This window comes from Podarcis tiliguerta (genome assembly GCF_965153285.1).
Source record: "Podarcis tiliguerta genome assembly, chromosome: 1".
NCBI classification, from domain to species: Eukaryota; Metazoa; Chordata; class Lepidosauria; order Squamata; family Lacertidae; genus Podarcis; species Podarcis tiliguerta.
Window position 1 is genome coordinate 11,970,444 of NC_139534.1, and position 22,250 is coordinate 11,992,693.

General features: G+C 45.4%; 1 protein-coding gene and 1 long non-coding RNA gene across 3 annotated transcripts in view; one reads left to right on the forward strand and one right to left on the reverse strand.

Annotated features, from left to right (window-relative positions):
• LOC310664855 overlaps window positions 1–22,250 on the reverse strand; it is a 317,431-nt gene that overhangs the window by 68,262 nt on the left and 226,919 nt on the right. The gene's annotated exons all lie outside the window — the stretch shown is intronic.
• Window positions 701–20,778, forward strand: CD28 (CD28 molecule). 2 transcript variants are annotated; one of them, XM_083413906.1, is made up of 4 exons: window positions 701–1,089; window positions 14,783–15,133; window positions 17,344–17,456; window positions 19,964–20,778. In XM_083413906.1, exons 1-4 carry the CDS (start codon window positions 1,035–1,037, stop codon window positions 20,102–20,104), a joined length of 660 nt encoding a protein of 219 aa, XP_083270032.1. In that variant the 5' UTR covers window positions 701–1,034; the 3' UTR covers window positions 20,105–20,778. The 2 variants fall into 2 exon arrangements, with proteins under 2 accessions (XP_083270032.1, XP_083270033.1); XM_083413907.1 differs by lacking the exon at window positions 701–1,089 and adding an exon at window positions 3,549–3,792.

Genomic DNA, 22,250 nt, shown 5'->3' on the forward strand with positions numbered 1-22,250 from the left:
GTAGTCACAGGTGGGTGATGCGCCGTTGCCCAGTTTTTTAAAAACTCTGCGCATTTATGTTTCACAGGGTGCGAAAGAAGGGCTTTGCCCCTTTATACAATACACATGTGTGCTTGGGTCCAGGGTCTTTTGCCTCACCATCCCCACTACTGACTCCTTGTTGCTAAAGGACCCCTGACCATTAGGTCCTGTCATGGGCGATTCTGGGGTTGCGGCGCTCAACTTGCTTTATTGGCCGAGGGAGCCGGCGTACAGCTTCCGGGTCACGTGGCCAGCATGACTAAGCCACTTCTGGCGAACCAGAGCAGCGCACGGAAACGCCGTTTACCTTCCCGCCGGAGCGGTACCTATTTATCTACTTGCACTTTGACGTGCTTTCGAACTGCTAGGTTGGCAGGAGCAGGGACTGAGCAACGGGAGCTCACCCCGTCGCGGGGATTTGAACTGCCGACCTTCTGATCGGCAAGTCCTAGGCTCCGGATTCATTGAAAAAAATCTGGTAACCATATGCTATGGTCGTAGCAGGTTTCCTTTCCTAGGGATGCAGATACTACCACTGCCTAAGGAGACAGGCAAGTGGAAAAAACCAGATGAGACCCAGCTTGCTTCAGGACTATGGTCCATGGATAGGCTGCAGTGGTCTTTCAAGAGAAACAAAATTAATATTTGCCTCGGATACCAATGTCTAGTCTAACTGAGCTCCAAACTATCATGTTCATGTGCGTTTCAGGAGCTGGCACTTCCTTCCTGCCAAATTCAGAACAGGCTATCGTTTACCTATGACTGAGCAACTTGATCTGAAAAAGAGGTGTAGAAAAGAGAGAGGATGAATAAACAAAGACAAAATGGTAGAGTCATCAAAGAGCTCTGCTTCCTGTTTGTAACTCTGTTTCCTGTATGCCGCTCAGAGGAAATGATGAGGCAGAAATCTGTGAGGTGGCTGCCTTTTGACCTGAAAAGTCAATTTGCTTTTTTACCTCCTCGGTCTTCTCTGTCTCTACGGGGCCAAGATTCTCAGCCCACCCTTTCGCACCATGATCTTGTGGATCCTTACTGCACTCAGTATAATTCAGCCTGACAGCCTAACAGGTAAGTCATTTATCTCTGTGTCTCCCATATAGAGGTGGAGGGGACCGCAAGGGTCATCTAGTCCAACCCCCTGCAATGCAGGAATCTTGGCTAAAGCATCCATGACGGATGGATGCATTCCAACCTCTGCTTAAGAACATCCAAGGAAGGAGAGTCCACAACGTCCCGGGGGAGACTGTTTCACTGTTAATGGCTGTATCCTACGCCAGTTTACTTGGGTGTAAACCACATTAATTCAGAACAAGCTGGATTAGGACTCGGCTGCCTTGCACAAAAAATGATACAGGATTGAAATAAAGGGTGCCATTTCTGGAGATTGGCAAAAAATTAGTAACTGAGCTAGCTTTAATCACCAGTCTGTATTTTTGGAGAAGGGTCTGTGGCAAATGATGCTTTTTAAAAAGTTGCTGAAGCTAAGCAGATCTTTGTTCTGTACGTTGCCCAGATAAGAAATAAGCTGTGAACCATAAATAAGCTGCTTTGGGCTTCTTGGAGGAAGAATAGGATACATGTGCAATAAATATCACAAATGAATAGCATGAAGACCTCAAATTGGGTGCATTTGAAGATTTGCTTGGATACGTGTCATACAATATACGTTCTGGTTACTTATTTTCTCTAGTGTGCCCATCATTAAGGTTGTATAAAACAGTGTTTGGTTAATTGATATCTTTGTTTCCATTGGAAGTTTGCTGTCTGCAGTGTTTTGAAAATTAACAGATATATAGTTTGGTCACAGTCCTTGTGAGCGATTAGCAGCAGGGTCGTTTCAGGTTTAGTGAGCATTTGTTGTGATTTTTTTTGCATGAAGTGGGATTATTATACAGCACCCATTAATTGTTGATAAAATTCATTCTAATTTGTTTATGGGCAACAAACCGCTTCATAAAGCAATTTCCACTTTCCAGCAGTTCCCCCTATCACTTTCAATTTTTATTTCTGAGTTGGTTTGTTGCACAAGATCACCAAATCCACTTGAATTTGCTGTTTTGCAGTGGAAATTCCACCCGTAAAGTCGATCGCATTCTAACTTTGGCTTCCCAGAAAAAGCTCAACAACTCTGGTCAATCCAGTTGGTAGATCATTACCAGTATTTTTACTGGTTGTACGTTGCAGTTTCTTGGAAGTTGGACAGCCCTTATATATAGAATAGACTAGTATCATAGTTAGGGGCGTGGGTGGCGCTGTGGATAAAAGCCTCAGCGCCTAGGACTTGCCGATCGAAAGGTTGGCGGTTCGAATCCCCGTGGTGGGGTGCGCTCCCGTTGTTTGGTCCCAGCGCCTGCCAACCTAGCAGTTCGAAAGCACTCCCGGGTGCAAGTAGATAAATAGGGACCGCTTACTAGCGGGAAGGTAAACGGTGTTTCCGTGTGCGTCTCTGGCTCGCCAGAGCAGCGATGTCACGCTGGCCACGTGACCCGGAAGTGTCTTCGGACAGCGCTGGCCCCCGGCCTCTTGAGTGAGATGGGTGCACAACCCTAGAGTCTGTCAAGACTGGCCCGTACGGGCAGGGGTACCTTTACCTTAGTATCATAGTTGCACACATTCCAGGCATCAGAAACAGCCTGTTCAGGATTTTTAAAAAAGATTTCAGCACATCTTTCAGATTTTGAATTGTTCCTACATAGTTAGCTCCCCCGCCTTGTTATCACCCCTTAAATGCTGCTTTTGTGATGCTCTAAATGCAACACTGTTCTTGAGACCCATTAAAGACTTGTTTTTATTAGCTTATCAAAGCTCGAATTTCTGATGTCCCTGGTGTGGCTGCTACTTCTAAGCTTTGTTCCAAAGCGCAGAAGAATGTCGATACTTACAGACAGAAATCACAAAAACGAAAGTGAATGAACCCTCTTTCAGTATGGTTACTGAGCAAAGGATTGTTGACATTTAGGACAACTTTTTGACACTGTAGAACCCTTTTGAACTCCTTGCATATTTCCCACTCCTGCATATTTCTTGGGAACACACGTCCTTTAGCTCCTTATCCCTCGTTCAGATTTATAATTCACAGCTTTCTCTGTCAAACTAAGCAGAAGAGAACTGAGATATTATAAATGAACAGATCGCACCTCCAGAGAGCAAATTAGCAGCAGCTGCCTTTAAATGGTCTCATAAAGTAATGATGATGAAAGATAATGAAGTAAGTATTTAATAACCACTGTGGGCCACACCAAAGTCATTGCAATGCAGCGAATTCACCGGCTTGTGTTGGGTTCTCACATCAAGTCCCAATGCATTAGTGTGCTTATTGCATGATGTCCTTCTGCAAACCACAGAGCCTTATTTCTAAAATAGCTGTAGTAATAATAATAATAATAATAATAATAATAATAATAATAATAATAATTGTTATTTGTACCCTGCCTATCTGGCTGGGTTTCCCCAGCCACTCTGGGCGGCTTCCACAGAGACCAAAAATACACTAAAATATCACACATTAAACTTCCATGAACAGGGCTGCCTTAAGATGTCTTCTGAATGTCAGGTAGTTGTTTATCGCTTTGACATCTGATGGGAGGGCATTCCACAGGGCGGGCGCCACTACCGAGAAGGCCCTCTGCCTGGTTCCCTGTAGCTTTGCTTCTCGCAGTGAGGGAACCACCAGAAGGCCCTCGGCGCTGGACCTCAGCGTCCGGGCAGAACGATGGGGGTGGAGATGAAGGTAGAATCAGTGACGATGCTTTACCTAACCAATGGTGCAAGGTAGGTGATTTCAAAATGTCCGGTTTGGATCTTAAATGTAGAAACTAGTCAATATGGAAAATGTGGACTGATTGCGGTTGGGGGAGAAAGATAATTCTGGTTGTATGCAATCTCCAGGGTAAATAAGCTATTTCACCTCAGGTTTCCCGAATGCAAAGCTGAGCTTTCCTCATTCTGTGAAGCGCCCCGAAATCTTCTGATGAAGGGTGGTACACAAATTTCAGAAATAAAGTCAAATAACTCAGTTCGCACAAACCTCTGGCTCTCACCATTAAATTGCACACATGAGAACGCTTACATTTTGTTAAGAATATAAGAGTTGGCATTCTGGGTCAGGCCACATAGGTAAGAGGTGGGGAGACTTCTTTCTTTCTTTCTTTCTTTCTTTCTTTCTTTCTTTCTTTCTTTCTTTCTTATTTTTATTCATTTTGCAATACAAAAATATATAAAAACACATAAAACAATTTTTCACAGATACATTTTTTGGACTTCCCTCAGCTCTTCTGCAAATCCTCCGTTTTAATCCTTCTTTCGCATTTCTTAATCTAATATTGCCTTTTATTGAAAACCTCCTCCCTCTTATTCCCTTTTTTTATAATATTTCTAATATTATTTTCACAGAGCCTCTTGCAAACCTACAAACGTTAATTGTTCATCGCAAATACTTTTCAAATAGTTTACAAATTTACTCCAGTCTTCAGTGAATCTGTGGTCTCGTAGGCCTCGGATCCTTCTTGTTAATTTATCAAGTTCTGCGTATTCCATTAACTTCATTCTCCATTCTTCCATTGATGGTAATTCTTCTTGTTTCCATTTTTGGGCTAGAAGTATTCTTGCCGCTGTTACTGCGTATAAAAAAAGCTGCAAGATCTATTCTTTCATTAGAACCTCAGGATTCACCCCTCAGAGCCTGTGGCAAAAGAGAATTATAGAGTTCTGAGGATTTTTGTTTAAGCCCCAGATTTTCTCTGGAGTATCGGAACTGGAGTGCACAATCCTTGTACGCAAAAACAAGCACAATCCTGGTTATTCTCAGCTTTCTTCATTTCCCATTTGTGGAATGCTCTCCCCAGGTAGGTTTGACTGGGGCCTTCACTTTACACTTTTATGCGCCAAGCGAAAACATTCCTCTTTAACCAGGCCGTTGGCTGATTGACACCCAATGCCCTTTTAAAAATCTCTTGCTGAAGCGGGGATCATTGCTTTGTCTTTGTTTTCGTTTATGCATTTTCTGTTTGTTTGTTTTTATATTGTGATTTCATGTTGTCAACCGCCCTGAGATCTATGGGTATAGGACAGGATGTTGTTGTTTAGTCGTTCAGTCGTGTCCGACTCTTCGTGACCCCATGGACCAGAGCACGCCAGGCATTCCTGTCTTCCACTGCCTCCTGCAGTTTGGTCAAACTCATGCTGGTAGCATGAACACTATCCAACCATCTCGTCCTCTGTCGTCCCCTTCTCCTTGTGCCCTCAATCTTTCCCAACATCAGGGTCTTTTCCAGGGAGTCTTCTCTTCTCATGAGGTGGCCAAAGTATTGGAGCCTCAGCTTCACGATCTGTCCTTCCAGTCTGCACTCAGGGCGGATTTCCTTAAGAATGGATGCGTTTGATAGGACAGGATACAAATTTAATAAATATATAAAATAAATAAACAGTCTGCCTGGCGTGCTCAGGTCCATGGGGTCACGAAGAGTCAGACACGACTAAACGACTAAACAACAACAACAACAAATAAACAGTCTATTTTATGATGTCTGAGAGGGAGGGTCATTTTGTGGATGATGTTGTCAAACAACTGGGAGTTGGAAATCCTTGCCGATCGACTGTAAATCACCCAGAGATCTACCAATAGACCCTGATCTCCTTTCCTTCCTTCTGCTCTATTTCAACAACCAAATTCATCCGGAAGCTTCTTGAAGGTTCTGAATCCCCTGTGGTTTGTCTCTAATACCTACTACTCAGAGACACCTTGCCTCTCAACAAGATGGTTCTATTAGCAATTCTGTCCAATAACCACTCATCATCCCATCCCTAGACATATTTCTAATGCCATCTAAGCTGCAACTACTGCACCTTGTGGAGAAAGGGTTCATTAGTTAATTAAGCATTGTCAATCCTGAAGCATCTATAATCAGCTTCGCAACTGACCCTGAGATATAAAATTTCCTCCAGATTGACTCTTGCTTCCCTTAAATAATAGTACAGTGTGTTTGTATGTTTTTAAATCAAGTTCTCTTCATAATAAGAGCCATGTTACAGTGGAAGCATGGCATGTCTCTCCAACCTAAATTCCACCCTCCCTGAAACCATTGTTTGCCTTTTGTGCAGAAAACATTCAGACACCTATGTAACACTGATGTGCTTTCCCCAAGTTGGGCAAAAAGCAGCTTGCGGGGAGCAAATTTATAGAGAAGATGACCCGGGGCACCTACTTGAGATGAATTACAAGCAGAGGCTGAGCTAGGGTTGCATGTAGCTTGTTGTGTACTGCCCATGACCTCTCAAATTACATGTACCTTATATGCGTCGATAACATGTGAACAGAGCAACAGTTGAAGGCAGTGGGAATCAGATAGTCTGACTGGGAGTGGCTGCCGAGACCATATAACACCGGTCTTGAAAGACCTACATTGGCTCCCAGTACATTTCTGAGCACAATTCAAAGTGTTGGTTGCTGACCTTTAAAGCCCTAAATGGCCTCGGCCCAGTAGACCTGAAGGAGCATCTCCACCCCCATCGTTCTGCCCGGACATTGAGGTCCAGCGCCGAGGGCCTTCTGGCGGTTCCCTCGCTGCGAGAAGCCAAGTTACAGGGAACCAGGCAGAGGGCCTTCTCGGTAGTGGCGCCCACCCTGTGGAACGCCTTCCCATCCGATGTCAAGGAAATAAAAAACTATCTGACTTTTAGGAAACATCTGAAGGCAGCCCTGTATAGGGAAGTTTTTAATGTTTTATCGTGTTTCTCATAATCTGTTGGGAGCCGCCCAGAGTGGCTGGGGAAACCCAGCCAGATGGGCGGGGTATAAAGAACAACAACAACAACAACAACAACCAGCTGTGTGCAGGATTGCAGCCAACATGTAAATCAGCAGAGAGGTGTGGTCTCCATCTTATGTCTTCCTTGCAAAGCTTAAGTTTGAATTTTTTTTTAAGTCTCAGAGAAGGCAGAGGCTCAAAGTCAAAGTGCAGCTAGTTGACTAAAGCAGTAAAAATCAGCAGGCCATCTTAGACAAAGAACAAACCATTAAAAATGGGCGAAAGGGCTCTTGCTTTCACTTAAAAGTAATTTTAAATACCAAGTCAGACATGGCTCCTTACCGTTTTGCTTATGGCAAAACAGCGAACAATGCATTTTGATGCTCAGTCACGTTGTTAAACGATATGCCTCATACTTGCGCAAGGCTGTTCCTTCCGTTATTTGAGGCCCAAGTACTCTGAGTCGCGGTTGGAAGTGTATCAGCAACCAGTGGAGATATTTGAGACTTGGTCAGTGGCGCCTGCTAGCATTCTAGCTACTGAATTCTGTATCAGTTTTAACCTCTAAATCATTTCCAAGGGCAGCCCCACGTAAAGCGCATTGCAGCAGTCTAGTACCAAGGTTATAGAATCATAGAATCATAGAATTGGAAGAGACCACAAGGGCCATCGAGTCCAACCCCCTGCCAAGCAGGACACACCATCAGAGCACTCCTGACATATGGTTGTCAAAGACCTCCAAAGAAGGAGACTCCACCACACTCCTTGGCAGCAAATTCCACTGTCGAGCAGCTCTTACTGTCAGGAAGTTCTTCCTAATGTTTAGGTGGAATCTTCTTTCTTGTAGTTTGGATCCATTGCTCCATGTCCGCTTCTCTGGAGCAGCAGAAAACAACCATTCTCCCTCCTCTATGTGACATCCTTTTATATATTTGAACATGGCTATCATACCACCCCTTAACCTCCTCTTCTCCAGGCTAAACATGCCCAGCTCCCTTAGCCGTTCCTCATAAGGCATCGTTTCCAGGCCTTTGACCATTTTGGTTGCCCTCCTCTGGACACGTTCCAGTTTGTCAGTGTCCTTCTTGAACTGTTACCAGCGCATGGAGCACTGCAGCCAAGGACTCTGTCCAGGAAGGGCAGTAGTTGGTGAACCAGCCTGAAATAGCAGCTGAAGCCACTTGGACCTTTGACCAGTGGTAGGTCAAAGAGCACTCTCCAGCACCTTGCCTAAGAAGGGAATATTAACAGTTTAGCAATAAAGTGGTACCTCGAGGTAAGAACTTAATCATTCTGGAGGTCCGTTCTTAACCTGAAACTGTTCTTAACCTGAAGTACCAGGTTAACCTGTATCCCTAACAGAGAGCCAGTGTGGTGCAGTGGTTAAGAGTGGTGGACTTGTAATCAGGTGAATTGGGTTCGATTCCCCACTCCTCCACATGCAGCTGCTGGGTGACCTTGGGCTGGTCACACTTCTCTGAAGTCTCTCAGCCTCACTCACCTCACAGAGTGTTTGTTGTGGGGGAGGAAGGGAAAAGGAGGTTGTTAGCCGCTTTGAGACTCCTTCGGGTAGTGATAAAGCAGGATATCAAATCCAAACTCTTCTTAGCTAATGGGGGCCTCCCGTTGCCGCTGCACCAACACCATACAATTTCTGTTCTCATCCTGAAGCAAAGTTCTTAAGCTGAGGCACTATTTCTGAGTTAGCGGAGTCTGTAACCTGAAGCGTCTGTAACCCGAGGTACCACTGTAGTCCTCTCCTCCTGTTAATGAGAGGGTGCAAAACCACCTTTGTGCTTCTTGGAATGAGGCAATCCCTGCTTCTTCGACCCAACCTTCTTCAGCTCCCTCTTATGGAGCAAAGGAAGCTATTACCGTAATTAAATCTGGATGGATGCTACGGTCTCCAAGCCTTACAGCAGTGCTTCCTGGGACCTTCATGCTGGCCATTATTGAAAACAGGATGCTGGCCTAGAGACACCTGGAATGATGATGATGTGCAAGTCATTTGAAAGCCGCTGTTGCAGCATGTTCTTCCACTCAGTTTGTGGGAAGAGGTTAATGCCGCCCCCACCAGAGCAGCAAACTTTTATCGTTTGTGAGGCTCTCTTCTCTACACACACACACACACACACACTCCTCACAAGCACCCCATTGTCATTTTGAGTAGCATGTTAATACAGTGGTACCTCGCGTTAAGTACTTACCGTATTTTTCGCTTCATAGGACGCACCTGACCAAAAGACGCACCAAGTTTTTAGAGCAGGAAAATAAGAAGAAAAAAATCTGACTCAAATGTTGTGCTAAACTATTTAAAACAGCAAAGTGGGTGGCTCCTGTCCACTTTGCTGCTTTAAAGCGAGCCACGATATATAATGAAGAGAATGGAAAAAGGACAGACATTCCATTATAATGTAGCTGTTTTCATTATCACTGGGAAGTCAGTATTGGCAGCAGTCACAAAAATTAAAATTTGAGCATTTTACTGTTATTAATCAAGAATATTAATAGTCAGGGAGAGAAACCAGGGCTGTGCAAATGAGGAGTGCTTGGAGTATGGAGGAACAGCAAAGAGATCAAATGATTGTGCTCCAGTTCCTAAATCTCTGAAGTTTTCTCAAAACAGGCATGGTTGTTTTGAAAGGAAGATTCAAAATGGAGTGACTGAGCAAAGAACAGAGGAGGAAAAGAGGGCAGATAAATAGCTTCCATTCAATAACAAGAGAACACAATGTTTTTGGTTTGGTATAGGTGGACTGTACTTGTAAGAATTTGTATAATGAATTATACATTTGGAGTGGAATATCAGTGCCTCTTTTCAGCAATAAAGATTAGCTGCTAGGAACATGGTCCACACACAAACACACAGGATGTCTGGTTATAGTTGTGTAGTTTAAACTGTTACTGAGCCAGATGCCTGCTCAGTTTTAGCTGAGCTCACTAATACTGGATTGTGGAAATGCTTTGCATGCATTTATGACTATTTCTGCAAAACTGCTACTTGAAGAAATCCCCAAACTTAATATTTTTAAACTTCAAATGGAGCTCAGAATCCGGTTAGGCAATCCTTTGCAGTTGAATTAGGAAGCACTGAGAGGCAGCAATTTGCTGCTCCCCACCCCCACGAGCACCCCAGGAACACACAGCCTTCCCTCTGCTTGCAAACCTTGCCGAGGCTTCAGGGGAATGCAAAAGCTATAGGCAGAGCAGTGTGGCTTCCCTCCCACCCCCAAAGAGCACCCCAGGAGCGCAGGGCAAAGGTGCACAGCCTTCCCTCTGCTTGCAAACCTTGCCGAGGCTTCAGGGGAATGCAAAAGCTATAGGCAGAGCAGTGTGGCTTCCCTCCCACCCCCAAAGAGCACCCCAGCAGCGCAGGGCAACAGCGATTTGGCTCCAGGGACCACACATTTGCTCCATAAGACGCACAGACATTTTCCCTTCCTTTTTAGGAGGAAAAAAGTGCGTCCAATGGTGCGAAAAATACGGTAATTCATTCCGGAGGTCCGTTCTTAACCTGAAACTGTTCTTAACCTGAAGCACCACTTTAGCTAATGGGGCCTCCTGCTGCCGCCGCGCTTGTTTTTGTTTAGTCGTGTCTGACTCTTCATGACCCCATGGACCAGAGCATGCCAGGCACTCCTGTCTTCCACTGCCTCCCGCAGTTTGGTCAAACTCATGCTGGTAGCTTCGAGAACACTATGCAACCATCTCGTCCTCTGTTGCCCCCTTCTCCTTGCGCCCTCCATCTTTCCCAACATTAGGGTCTTTTCCAGGGAGTCTTCTCTTCTCATGAGGTGGCCAAAATATTGGAGCCTCAGCTTCAGGATCTGTCCTTCCAGTGAGCACTCAGGGCTGATTTCCTTCAGAATGGAGAGGTTTGATCTTCTTGCAGTCCATGGGACTCTCAAGAGTCTCCTCCAGCACCAGAATTCAAAAGCATCAATTCTTCGGCGATCAGCCTTCTTTATGGTCCAGCCTTCTTTATGGTCTAGCCGCTGCGCTGCTGGAGCACAATTTCTGTTCTCATCCTGAAGCAAAGTTCTTAACCTGAGGGACTATTTCTAGGTTAGCAGAGTCTGTAACCTGAAGCGTATGTAACCTGAAGCGTATGTTACCCGAGTGTGTGGGTGGGTGGGTGTTTGGGTGCTTGTTGGTGCACCTGCATAAACAACTTGTGATCCAGCATTTCTTTCCCTTCAGAAAAGGGAACGCCTATCGATCCCGGTCCTCGGAATAGATCTCCAAGGGCTGCATGGATGCATGGATTTGATTTCTGCCTATAAACATGCAGCTTATGAAAGGACCCTGTCTTTGCAGAGAGCTGCTGTTTTGTAGTCAAGAGTTTCGGAATGAAGCTGGGTCCTGACCTTCAGCTGTTCTAGCTCAGGGACATAAGATGGTCCAAGAATGCTTTGAAGGGGTTCACAGATGAGCCTCAATTTCCAGGTCCTGCAACAGCCTGCTCTGATGCAAGTTACGGATGAACCTAAAGGTCCAGCTCCGAGGGCCTTTTTGCGGTTCCCTCACTGCGAGAAGTGAGGTTACAGGGAACCAGGCAGAGGGCCTTCTTGGTAGTGGTGCCCGCCATGTGGAATGCCCTCCCATCAAATGTCAAGGAAATAAACATGTATCTGACTTTTAGAGGACATTTGAAGGCAGCTCTGTTTAGGGAAGTTTTTAATGTTTGTTGTTTGATTGTGTTTTTAATAATCTGCTGGGAGCCACCCGAAGTGGCTGGGGAGACCTGGCCAGATGTGCAGGGTATAAGTAATAAATTATTATTATTATTATTATTATTATTATTATTATTATTATTACTTTCACTCGGCCTCTCGGCTGTGGTAGATGCATTACAGTTTTTGAGAATGAGAGACAATACACAGAGATTTAGGAGATTTCAACCCCTGACAGTTGTACTCTAAATATAGCTGCAGTCGGATGAGAGAAGACAAGCCATGGTGCCAAAATGGTACTTTATATTACGTTTAGATCACAGTCCTATATGTTATAAGATCTAGAAGAAATAAAATTAAATCTAAAGACTTGATTTCAGGCAGTAAATGTAACATGGAGTTGTAGCCAACTAAGTTCTACTCAGAATACACCTACTGAAATTAATGAACTTATGTTGGTATGTCTGTAAATTTCATTGGGTCTACTCTGATTATAACTAGCCTTGGATACATCCCATAATGCTGGATCTTGATGTTGCTTCCCCATTCACTGGCATTTTAGCTCAAGAGCCATTATTTGCTCACCCAGTTTTTAAGATGATGCCAGATAATTGCCATCTGGCATTTTCTGCATTGTTGTCCCAACTTTGTGCAGACCTCATTTGTGGTAAAATAAATTTACAACATAAATAAGAATAGTGGCCATCTCTCCAATGTGTGTGGATTGGCAAAGTGCTATTAAGGCTTTTCAGGGCTTCTGTATCTTTCATTAGCAGCTTCCTTCTTACAGCTTTTTGCCTTCTTATTGTTTCCTGCGCAGTGCTGCAACAGCATTACAGTGGTACTTCAGGTTACAGACGCTTCAGGTTACATACGCTTCAGGTTACAGGCTCCGCAAACCCAGAAATAGTACCTCGGGTTAAGAACTTTGCTTCAGGATGAGAACAGAAATCGCGCAGCAGCAGCGGGAGGCCCCATTAACTAAAGTGGTGCTTCAGGTTAAGAACAGTTTCAGGTTAAGAACGGACCTCCAGAACGAATAAAGTTCATAACCCGAGGTACCACTGTACTGAAGAACCAGGATATCAAAAAGATCATGTCAGAAATGGAAATGGACATAGGTTTTGTGCGTTCATTCAAAGCCAGAGATGAAAATGACAGAAGCGAATATTTGCAATATTCGCTATTGTTGTTTCTTTAGCCCACAAACATTATGTAAATAATTGCATTATTTTCTGCGTTGTTGTTGACATTTCCTTTCCATTGAAACACATTGAAATTCATGACTTAATTAGAATTATGCTAGTTTTGGCTCCAGCGGACAGTGAGACAAGTGAGACAGGTTTTAGCAGAAGCCAAATGGCAGTGGAACAGAAACAGCGCTGATTGCAATGAATAAACATCTCTGACTCCTTACATCCCTACTGAAGAATGGACTTTTAATTGCCCTCTAAAAGGGCAAATTTCCCTGTGGTGCAATTTCTCTCTCTCACCCCCCCCCTTTTTATTGCAAACTAATTCTAGATTGCACTAAAATATTTTAGATAAATTAATAAATAAATAAAATCAGTAACGAATCTCCCACTGATCCTACAGGGAATAAAGGTAAAGGTAAAGGGACCCCTGACTATTAGGTCCAGTCGTGGCCGACTCTGGGGTTGCGGTGCTCATCTCGCTTTACTGGCCGAGGGAGCCGGCATACAGCTTCCAGGTCATGTGGCCAGCATGACTAAGCCGCTTCTGGCGAAGCAGAGCAGCGCACGGAAACGCCGTTTACCTTCCTGCCGGTGCGGTATCTATTTATCTACTTGCACTTTGATGTGCTTTCAAACTGCTAGGTTGGCAGGAGCAGGGACCAAGCAATGGGAGCTCATCCTGTCATGGGGATTTAAACTGCTGACCTTCTGATCAGCAAGTCCTAGGCTCTGTGGTTTAACCCACAGCGCCACCCGCGTCCCTCCTACAGGGAATAGGAATGGACTAATTAAGGGGGAATCAATCATTAAACTTTCAGCAGCACTGAACAGGAAGCAATAACCGAAGCAAAACCGGCAAGGAGTTGGCTGCAGATTAACACCGAATGACATCATCTGAGTAGACCTTATAGACGAATCTTGGCCACGACCCTGGGTATCATCAGATAACATAGCTATACATTCAAACTGTATAAAACCACAGTTTGAATTACACTTCCAGCTGTGTGCGGAAAAAGCAATGCTGCCACAGCAGTAAAGGGCTCTGCTGTGAAAGCAACCTGATTCTCATGCATTTGACAGTGGGGATTTTTTATTTTTTTTGCTGAGATCAAGGAGGAGTTCCTTTGTTTCCCAGGACCTGAGCTACATTCCCAGGCCATGAGCTTCATCCAGAAGATCTTCGATGACATTTGGAGCTACTAACTTTTGAATGAAGTGTTTTTCTATCCTGTTTTGCTTAGGCATGCCTGGCCCTAAAACTTAGGGCAGTCTTATGCAGACTGCTTAAGGAGAAGTTAGGACAAGTTACCCCCCTAGCCAAGCTTATAATTCTTCTTGAATCTTGGGGTTTTTGTTGTTTTTCGTACCTATGGGACCGCCTCTCCTGGTATGTCCCACGGAGGACCTTACGGTCTTCAAACAAAAACATTCTGGAGGTCCCAGGCCACAGGGAGGTTAGGCTGGCCTCAACTAGAGCCAGGGCTTTTTTGGCTGTGGCTCTGATCTGGTGGAACGCTCTGTCACAAGAGACTAGGGCCCTGCGGGACTTGACATCTTTCTGCAGGGCCTGCAAGACAAAGCTGTTCCACCAGGCTTTTGGTCAGGGCACAGCCTGACTCCCTCCTTCGGCAATCTTCACAAAACTTTAGCCTAATGGTTGCCATCAATTTGATTTGAATTAATTTTAGAATGAAATGATTTTAGAATGTTGTACTATTTGATTGTTGTTAGCCGCCCTGAGCCCGGCTTCGGCTGGGGAGGGCAGGATATAAATAAAATTTATTATTATTATTATTATTATTATTATTATTATTATTATTATTAACAAAGGTTTTCAATATCCCTTCCCCATTCAAGAAGAGTTGCACTTTTAGAAGCAGCTCACGCTAAAAATCTCTCTCTCTTTTTTCTTCTCATGCAATCTTATATTAATGTCCTAATTAAGGCTGGTAGCTACTTAAGTTACTTCCAAGTAAATATATTTAGGAACAAAGCACTGTTATGAAACGCAGCAATGTTTCTCTTTGGAAAGGTTTAATAATACGAAACAAAACCTGCTCCGCTCTTCCCCCACCTTAATATTTTCCTTCCTTCTGCTGCCACCATCGCCTAACAACATTTGTTTCTCTCTTTCCCCCACCCTCAGAAGCGAATATTTTAGTGCAACAGAGACCTCTGCGCCTAATGAGCGAAAGTGCCAAGATATTCTGCAACTACACATCTAAGGGAAAGAAGATAGAGGCCTTCAGAGCCTTGCTCCGTAAAGGAGTAGAAAGGGTGGAAGTCTGCTCCATTTACAAGAACAGTACCCATAATATTACCAAATACGGTCCGGAAATCAGCTGCCAAGTTGCTTTCAAGACAGAAAAGGAAGTCAGCTTTCACCTGCAGAGCCTACATGCCAATCAAACGGACATTTACAGCTGCAAAATTGAGGTCTTTGAGCCACCCCCGTACGAAGTCAACGAAAGCCTTGGCACTTTAGTGCACGTGAAAGGTACAAATGTGAAAGTCCTTGCATATCCCCCAAATCACTCATGCTAGGGCTAAAGGTAAAGGTACCCCTGCCCGTACGGGCCAGTCTTGACAGACTCTAGGGTTGTGCGCCCATCTCACTCAAAGAGGCCAAAGGCCAGCGCTGTCCGAAGACACTTCCGGGTCACGTGGCCAGCGTGACATCGCTGCTCTGGCGAGCCAGAGCCACACACGGAAACGCTGTTTACCTTCCCGCTAGTAAGCGGTCCCTATTTATCTACTTGCACCCGGGAGTGCTTTCGAACTGCTAGGTTGACAGGCGCTGGGACCGAACAACGGGAGCGCACCCCGCCGCGGGGATTCGAACCGCCGACCTTTCGATCAGCAAGCCCTAGGCGCTGAGGCTTTTACCCACAGCGCCACCCGCGTCCCCATGCTAGGGCTACTAGTATTTAAACTGGGCATCTAGAAATGTCTACCCCCTTTGCCAAATGCAAACCAAGCGCCAACCTTCTGATCGGCAAGTCCTAGGCTCTGTGGTTTAACCCACAGCGCCACCTGTGTCCCCTCATGGATAGGGCACATTAAAAAACAAAAACTAAACCAGAGCAGACCTACCTTCCAGCGGGAAGGTAAATGGCGTTTCCGTGCACTGCTCTGGTTTGCCAGAAGCGGCTTAGTCCTGCTGGCCACATGACTCGGAAGCTGTACGCCAGCTCCCTCGGCCAATAAAGCAAGATGAGCACCGCAACCCCAGAATCGGTCACGACTGGACCTAAGGGTCAGGGGTCCCTTTACCTTAAAATGTGGGATGGGTACTCTAGGCAGCTGCATTCTAGATTAATAGCTGTTTGCGAGTCAGCTTCAAAGGTAGCCCCACGTAGAGTGCATTGCAGTAGTCCAAGCAGGAGATAACCAGAGCATGCACCACTCTGGCAAGGCAGTGCGCAGGCAGGTAGGGTTTAGCAGGCATGGAGTTGGTTGACAGCCTCCCTGGATCCAGAGTTGACCTGTGCCTCCATGGACAGCTCTGAGTCCAAGAGCCCTCTGCCACCCTGTGCTTTCCAGCAATTGGTATGCAGTAGCTGTGGTCTAAACCACTAAGACTCTTGGGCTTGTTGATCAGAAGGTTGGCGGTTCGAATCCCGGCGATGGGGTGAGCTCCCATTGCTCTGTCCCAGCTCTTGCCAACCTAGCAGTTCGAAAGCACACCAGTGCGAGTAGATAAATAGGTACCGCTGTGGCGGGAAAGTAAACAGCGTTTCCGTGTGCTCTGTCTTCCATCATGGTGTCCCATTCCACCAGAAGTGGTTTAGTCCTGCTGGCCACATGACCTGGAAAGCTGTCTGCGGACAAACACCAGCTCCCTTGGCCTGAAAGCGAGATGAGCGCCACAACCCCATAGTTGCCTTTGACTGGATGTAACCATCCAGGGGTCCTTTACCTTTTTTACCTTTGCTGCATTAATTTGTCTAACCCTCTTTTAAACCATCTAGACTGGCAGCTGACTCCTGCTGGTGTGAGTTCCATAGTTTAACCATTCAGCCTTTGTGTTATTGAAATTCTTTTTCGGCTTTCCTCACTTGCACTTTTTTTTGGGTGCCGAAGTTTGTGTTCTTTTTTTGTTGTCTTCATTTGGACAAGATTTCATTTTTTTCGATGAAGTCTTGCCTCTGATAGCATCTTGGACCCTGCTTGTCAACCACACTGGTGTCATCTTGTTCCTCATGATACGTTTCTAAATCTGTGCCGTACATTCCATTTCAGTACAGCCGTACCTTGGCTCCTGAACGCCTTGGGAGTTGAATGCTTCAGCTCCCAAACGATCGAAAACCGGAAGTAAGTGTTCCAGTTTTCGAACTTTGTTTTGGAAGCTGAAAATCCGACCGGGCTTCCGTGGCTTCTGATTGGCTGCAGGAGCTTCCTGCAGCCAATTAGAAGCCATGATTGGGTTTTCGAACATTACGAAAGTCGAATGGACTTCCGGAACGGATTCTGTTCAACTTACGAGGTACGACTGTATCTAATAATGTGTTTTTAAACAACTCCCAAGCATTTTGGTGTGAGTTGACCCTCTTGACTTTTTCAACTTCCTTTTAACCAATCTCCTCATTTTGGGGAAGTTTCCTTTTTTGAAATCAAATGTGATCTAGGAATGATGGTAATATAGCTTTTCATTTATAGTTTGTGCAGATGTGTTTTAAAGCTTTTCTCCCCTCTGTCAATCCCCAGAAACCCCAGAATCTCAATGTCAACAAGGACCAAAATTCATAAGTATGGCGGTAGCTATTGGAGTCCTTATTTTCTACAGTCTTCTAACAACAGCAGCTTTTTTCTATTGTTGGGTAAGGAATGGTTGTTTCTCACTTATTTCATGTACAGTGGTGCAAGACGAAATTAATTCGTTCTGCGAGTCTCTTTGTCTAGCGGTTTTTTCGTCTTGCGAAGCAACCCTATTAGCGGCTTAGCGGATTAGCGCTATTAGAGGTTTAGCGGCTATTAGCGGCTATTAGCGGCTATTAGCGGCTTAAGGGATTAGCGGATTAGCTGCTGAAAGGCTATTAGCGGTTTAGCGGCTTAGAAAAAGGGGGTGGGGAGCGGGAAAAAAATCTCAAGACTCGCAAGACATTTTCGTCTTGTGAAGCAAGCCCATAGGGAAATTCGTCCTGTGAAGCGCATTGAAAAACGGAAAACCCTTTCGTCTAACGGGTTTTCCTTCTTGCGAGGCATTCGTCTTGCGGGGCACCACTGTACTTGAGGTACACTTAAATGCAGAAGAGCAACAATAATCTAATTTTGGAGGTGGGAAAAGCTAGCCCACTTCCGTGCTGTTACGTGGCATCCTACTCTGCCTTGCCAAGCAAAGAGGTGAGCTCTCTAGAACATGCCCCCCAATGGCCCAGATGTTTTGGACTACAACTCCCATGATCCCTTGCCATAGGGGCTGGGACAGAAGGATGATGGACTCCAAAATATCCGGAGGGCAACAGGTTGGGGAAATCTGGACCATTTTTTAATTCTCTTTGTATGGTTTGATAGCCGAAGGTCCTAGCTCAATGATCTTTGATGGCTGCTGTTGGATTTGTCTCTCATACCCCACCTTGGGGAAGGGGCTGAAGTCATGAAATTTGAACCTGTCTGCAGTGTGGGAAGGAAAATTGAGCCATGAGGTGTACGTGCTGCTTTAGGCTGCGGAGACAGGTGTGTCCCAAGACTAGTGCTGCCGGGGTTGGCTGCTTGACACATGTCGACTTGGGCATACGTAAATAAAAAATATTACAGAAATGCCTTACGCCCCACCAGTTTTCGTTCCCTGCTAGGAAATAAGCCCTGTTCAAAACCAAGTGGCTGGAGTGTGGTTGAATTACTGGAGTGCTCATCAAAAGATATTTAATGTTGCACACCACCCAGGGATCTTTTGATAAAGGGCGGTGCATAAATTGAATAATAATAATAGTGATATTTTTTAAAGAAGTAAAAATGGTGCAGTGATGCCACTCAGCCTCAACTCCAACTTCCTTATCATTTTAGGAACTTGCATCTTGCTGAATGTACACCCTCCCAATTGTGCAAACCATGGGCTGGATTCAACTAACCCGTTCTGCTAGTGGGGTCCCCCTCTTTCTCCCAAAGCCATCTGAGGGGTGTTGGAAGAACCCCAGAAGAGTGTTTTTTTGGAGGGGGGGGGAGAGGAGAGATCAGGCAAGCACAGTCTCCTTAGAGAGGCAAGAACAGTCTCCTTAGCTCTACACTGAATTCCGTCCCATGGGCTAAAGTACGGATTCAAGGCAATTTTTCGTTAACTTTGTTGAAAGTTGGGTGGCTATGCTCTCTAGGCTCCTTCATTACAAGGGGACACTTTCATTGCTGTGTACTGTGCTAAGAACCATCCAGGTTTTCTAGTTAAATAATTGTGGCAGCACACTCCGCAGAAGCAAACTTGTTCGTGAAACAGCTAATAATAGTGTATAGGCTGCATGTCTGAATCAGGCCAAAGGTACGGAAGATTTTGCTAGCTCAGCTCTAGAGACCAGTGCATTTTTTGCAGCTGTTCCATACACTTGCAAGGAAGTGATGATAAGTGTGAGAGCCAGTGTGGTGTAGTGGTTAAGAGCGGTAGTCACGTAATCTGGGTAACCGGGTTCGCGTCTCCGCTCCTCCACATGCAGCTGCTGGGTGACCTTGGGCCAGTCACAGTCTCTCAGCCCCACTCACCTCACAGAGTGTTTGTTGTGGGGGAGGAAGGGAAAGGAGAATGTTAGCCGCTTTGAGACTCCTTAAAGGGAGTGAAAGGCGGGATATCAAATCCAAACTCTTCTTCTTCTTCTAAGAAAATAAGCAAGTGACTCACACATCTGCTTTCCATGCTTTTGGGTATTAAGTGAAGGGGAATCTCATGTACCTCTCTTGCTGTCAGTACTGAGTACAGTGGTACCTCGGGTTACATACGCTTCAGGTTACATACACTTCAGGTTACAGACTCCGCTAACCCAGAAATAGTACCTCGGGTTAAGAACTTTGCTTAAGGATGAGAACAGAAATCGTGCAGCAGCGGCGCAGCGGCAGCAGCAGGAGGCCCCATTAGCTAAAGTGGTGCTTCAGGTTAAGAACAGTTTCAGGTTAAGAACGGACCTCTGGAACGAATTAAGTACTTAACCCGAGGTACCACTGTATCTCTCTAGTAAGGAGATACACAAGGACTGAGTTTAGTTCTCTTCTGCAGAATACCCAGAAATGCCGAAAAGTTATTAACCCACAATTGTTTCATCACCCCTTGCAAAGTGGATTTTGTTCATTGGGTTTTGTTCATTACAACGATTGAATTCTCTCTCCTCCATCATTTTCTTTGTAGCTGAAAACCAAGAAGAATAAGATTGTTCGGAATGACTATTTCAACATGACTGCCTGGCAATCAAATGCTCCCAAGAAGAGACCTCAACCTCCAGGTGTCCCTGCAAGAAACTATACTGCGTACCGGTCATGGGAGCCATGACAATTGGTAGCATAAATGGCCTGTTCTGTACAATGGGAAATATGAATGGACATTTCACCCCTTAGCTCAGCGCGCCTGTTGTCGACGGTCACTGATATCCCCACGAAAAGTTGTTCTCAGCACTGTGAAGGATAAAAACTGTTATGTTATGCTTCAAACTGATGGTGGAAAAGAAGAAAAACTGATAATGGATTGTAAATACAGTCTCATAAACCTCTCTTAAGCAAATGCTGGTTCCATCAGCATTGATGCAATTTCTTGATTGCTTCAGTCTTAGGAGAATGTCTATAAATTGTACCAAAACTCTGGCAAATGACCAAGCAAAGAGCAGAGGTAAAAATATGTTGTCTTTCATGTCCAAAGGGGAAATGGGAGAGTCTAAAACATATGTTTAACAGATCAGGAGCATTCAGCTAAGTTGGCCCAGTATTATAAAGAACATTGTACTATTGTAAGCGAAGTGAGTGATTGGTTGGATAGCTTTGCCATGTAATTCTGCATAGTCCCTTCCCCTGCTGATGAACAAATTCCTCATACTGCTAAAACAATCAATCTGCAAGTCATTTCTGAGAGAGCATTTAAGGAAGAGTGGAATGTGCAGCCATATAAGACCACTCTTGAGATTTGCAGACTTTCACTAAGGCTTGGACAATGTCCTACATACAGGAGCAGACAAAACGCAGTGGCGTAGCATGGGGGGGTGCAGGGGGGGCCAGCCGCACCGGGCGCAACATCTTGGGGGGGGCGCTCGCACTCGCAGCTCTCTGCCCCTACCTGGCTCACTCTCTCTCTCTCACTGCAGTGCTGGCTATGCGAATCCGATCCGAGCCGCCGGGTCGCCGCCCACTGTGGAGGGGAGGGTGCCAGGTGTGCGGTGCGGTGCGGTGCGGTGCGGAGAGAGAGCGAGGGACTATCTGGGGGAGGGACAGTGCAGCGGGGCGGGCGCAAATTACTTGCCTTGCCCCGGGTTAGGGGGCGCAAATTACTTGCCTTGCCCCGGGTGCTGACAACCCACACTACGCCACTGACAAAACGTCTTCACTGAGAAGAGAGAATTAATCAACTGATGACCTACATGCGGTTGGCTCCCAGTGAGATCCAAGAGAGATAACGACAGGGATTATATTTTCCTTTCTTGCTGTCTGGACACAATATATGCATGGAATTATAGCCAAGCGAAGCCTGGAATTAAAAAAGCAACTGGTTTTTCCTCCCTCAATGCTGTCTAGTTGTAGCAAATGTAGGACGTACAATGGCAATTTGCCAGTAAAAAAACCGTCATTGCAAAAAAAACTAAGTTGATTTTAATTTTTTTGATGAGTTAACAACTTTGAAAGTGTGACATATGTGTTACTGAACAGGAACCAACAGGAGCCTTACAGAACAGGAAACAACTAAGGCTGTCACATCCTTAGCACCACCTCAGCAGGCACACCCATCACTACTGAATGTTCCTGAGTGCAATGTAGGTAGTAGGTACTGGGGTGTGTGTGTGTGTGTCTTGTACACCGACCCTGGTCTGGCGAGGCTTGCAAGCTTTCCTGCTCACCTGTGGCGAGTCTTGCCCATTTGACTTACTTTCCTTTGTATAAAACAAGCCCGAAGGAGGTCCCCAACCCACTCACAGGTCCTTGTATGATCAGTCGAAACAGTTGGCCCTGGCAATTATTGTTGTTGTTGTTTAGTCATGTAGTTGTTTCCGACTCTTCGTGACCCCATGGACCAGAGCACGCCAGGCACTCCTGTCTTCCACTGCCTCCCACAATTTAGTCAAACTCATGCTGGTGGCGTCGAGAACACTGTACCACCATCTGTCGTCCCCTTCTCCTTGCACCCTCCATCTTTCCCAACATCAGGGTCTTTTTCAGGGAGTCTTCTTTTCTCATGAGGCGGTCAAAGTATTGGAGCCTCAGCTTCAGGATCTGTCCTTCCAGTGAGCACTCAGGGCTGATTTCCTTCAGAATGGAGAGGTTTGATCTTCTTGCAGTCCATGGGACTCTCAAGAGTCTCCTCCAGCACCATAATTCAAAAGCATCAATTCTTCGGCGATCAGCCTTCTTTATGGCAATTATTAACTACTCTCAATTCCACCCTGATCGTTGTCACCTGCCCAGATTTTAACTTATCTGAGATAATTTTAAGGTGT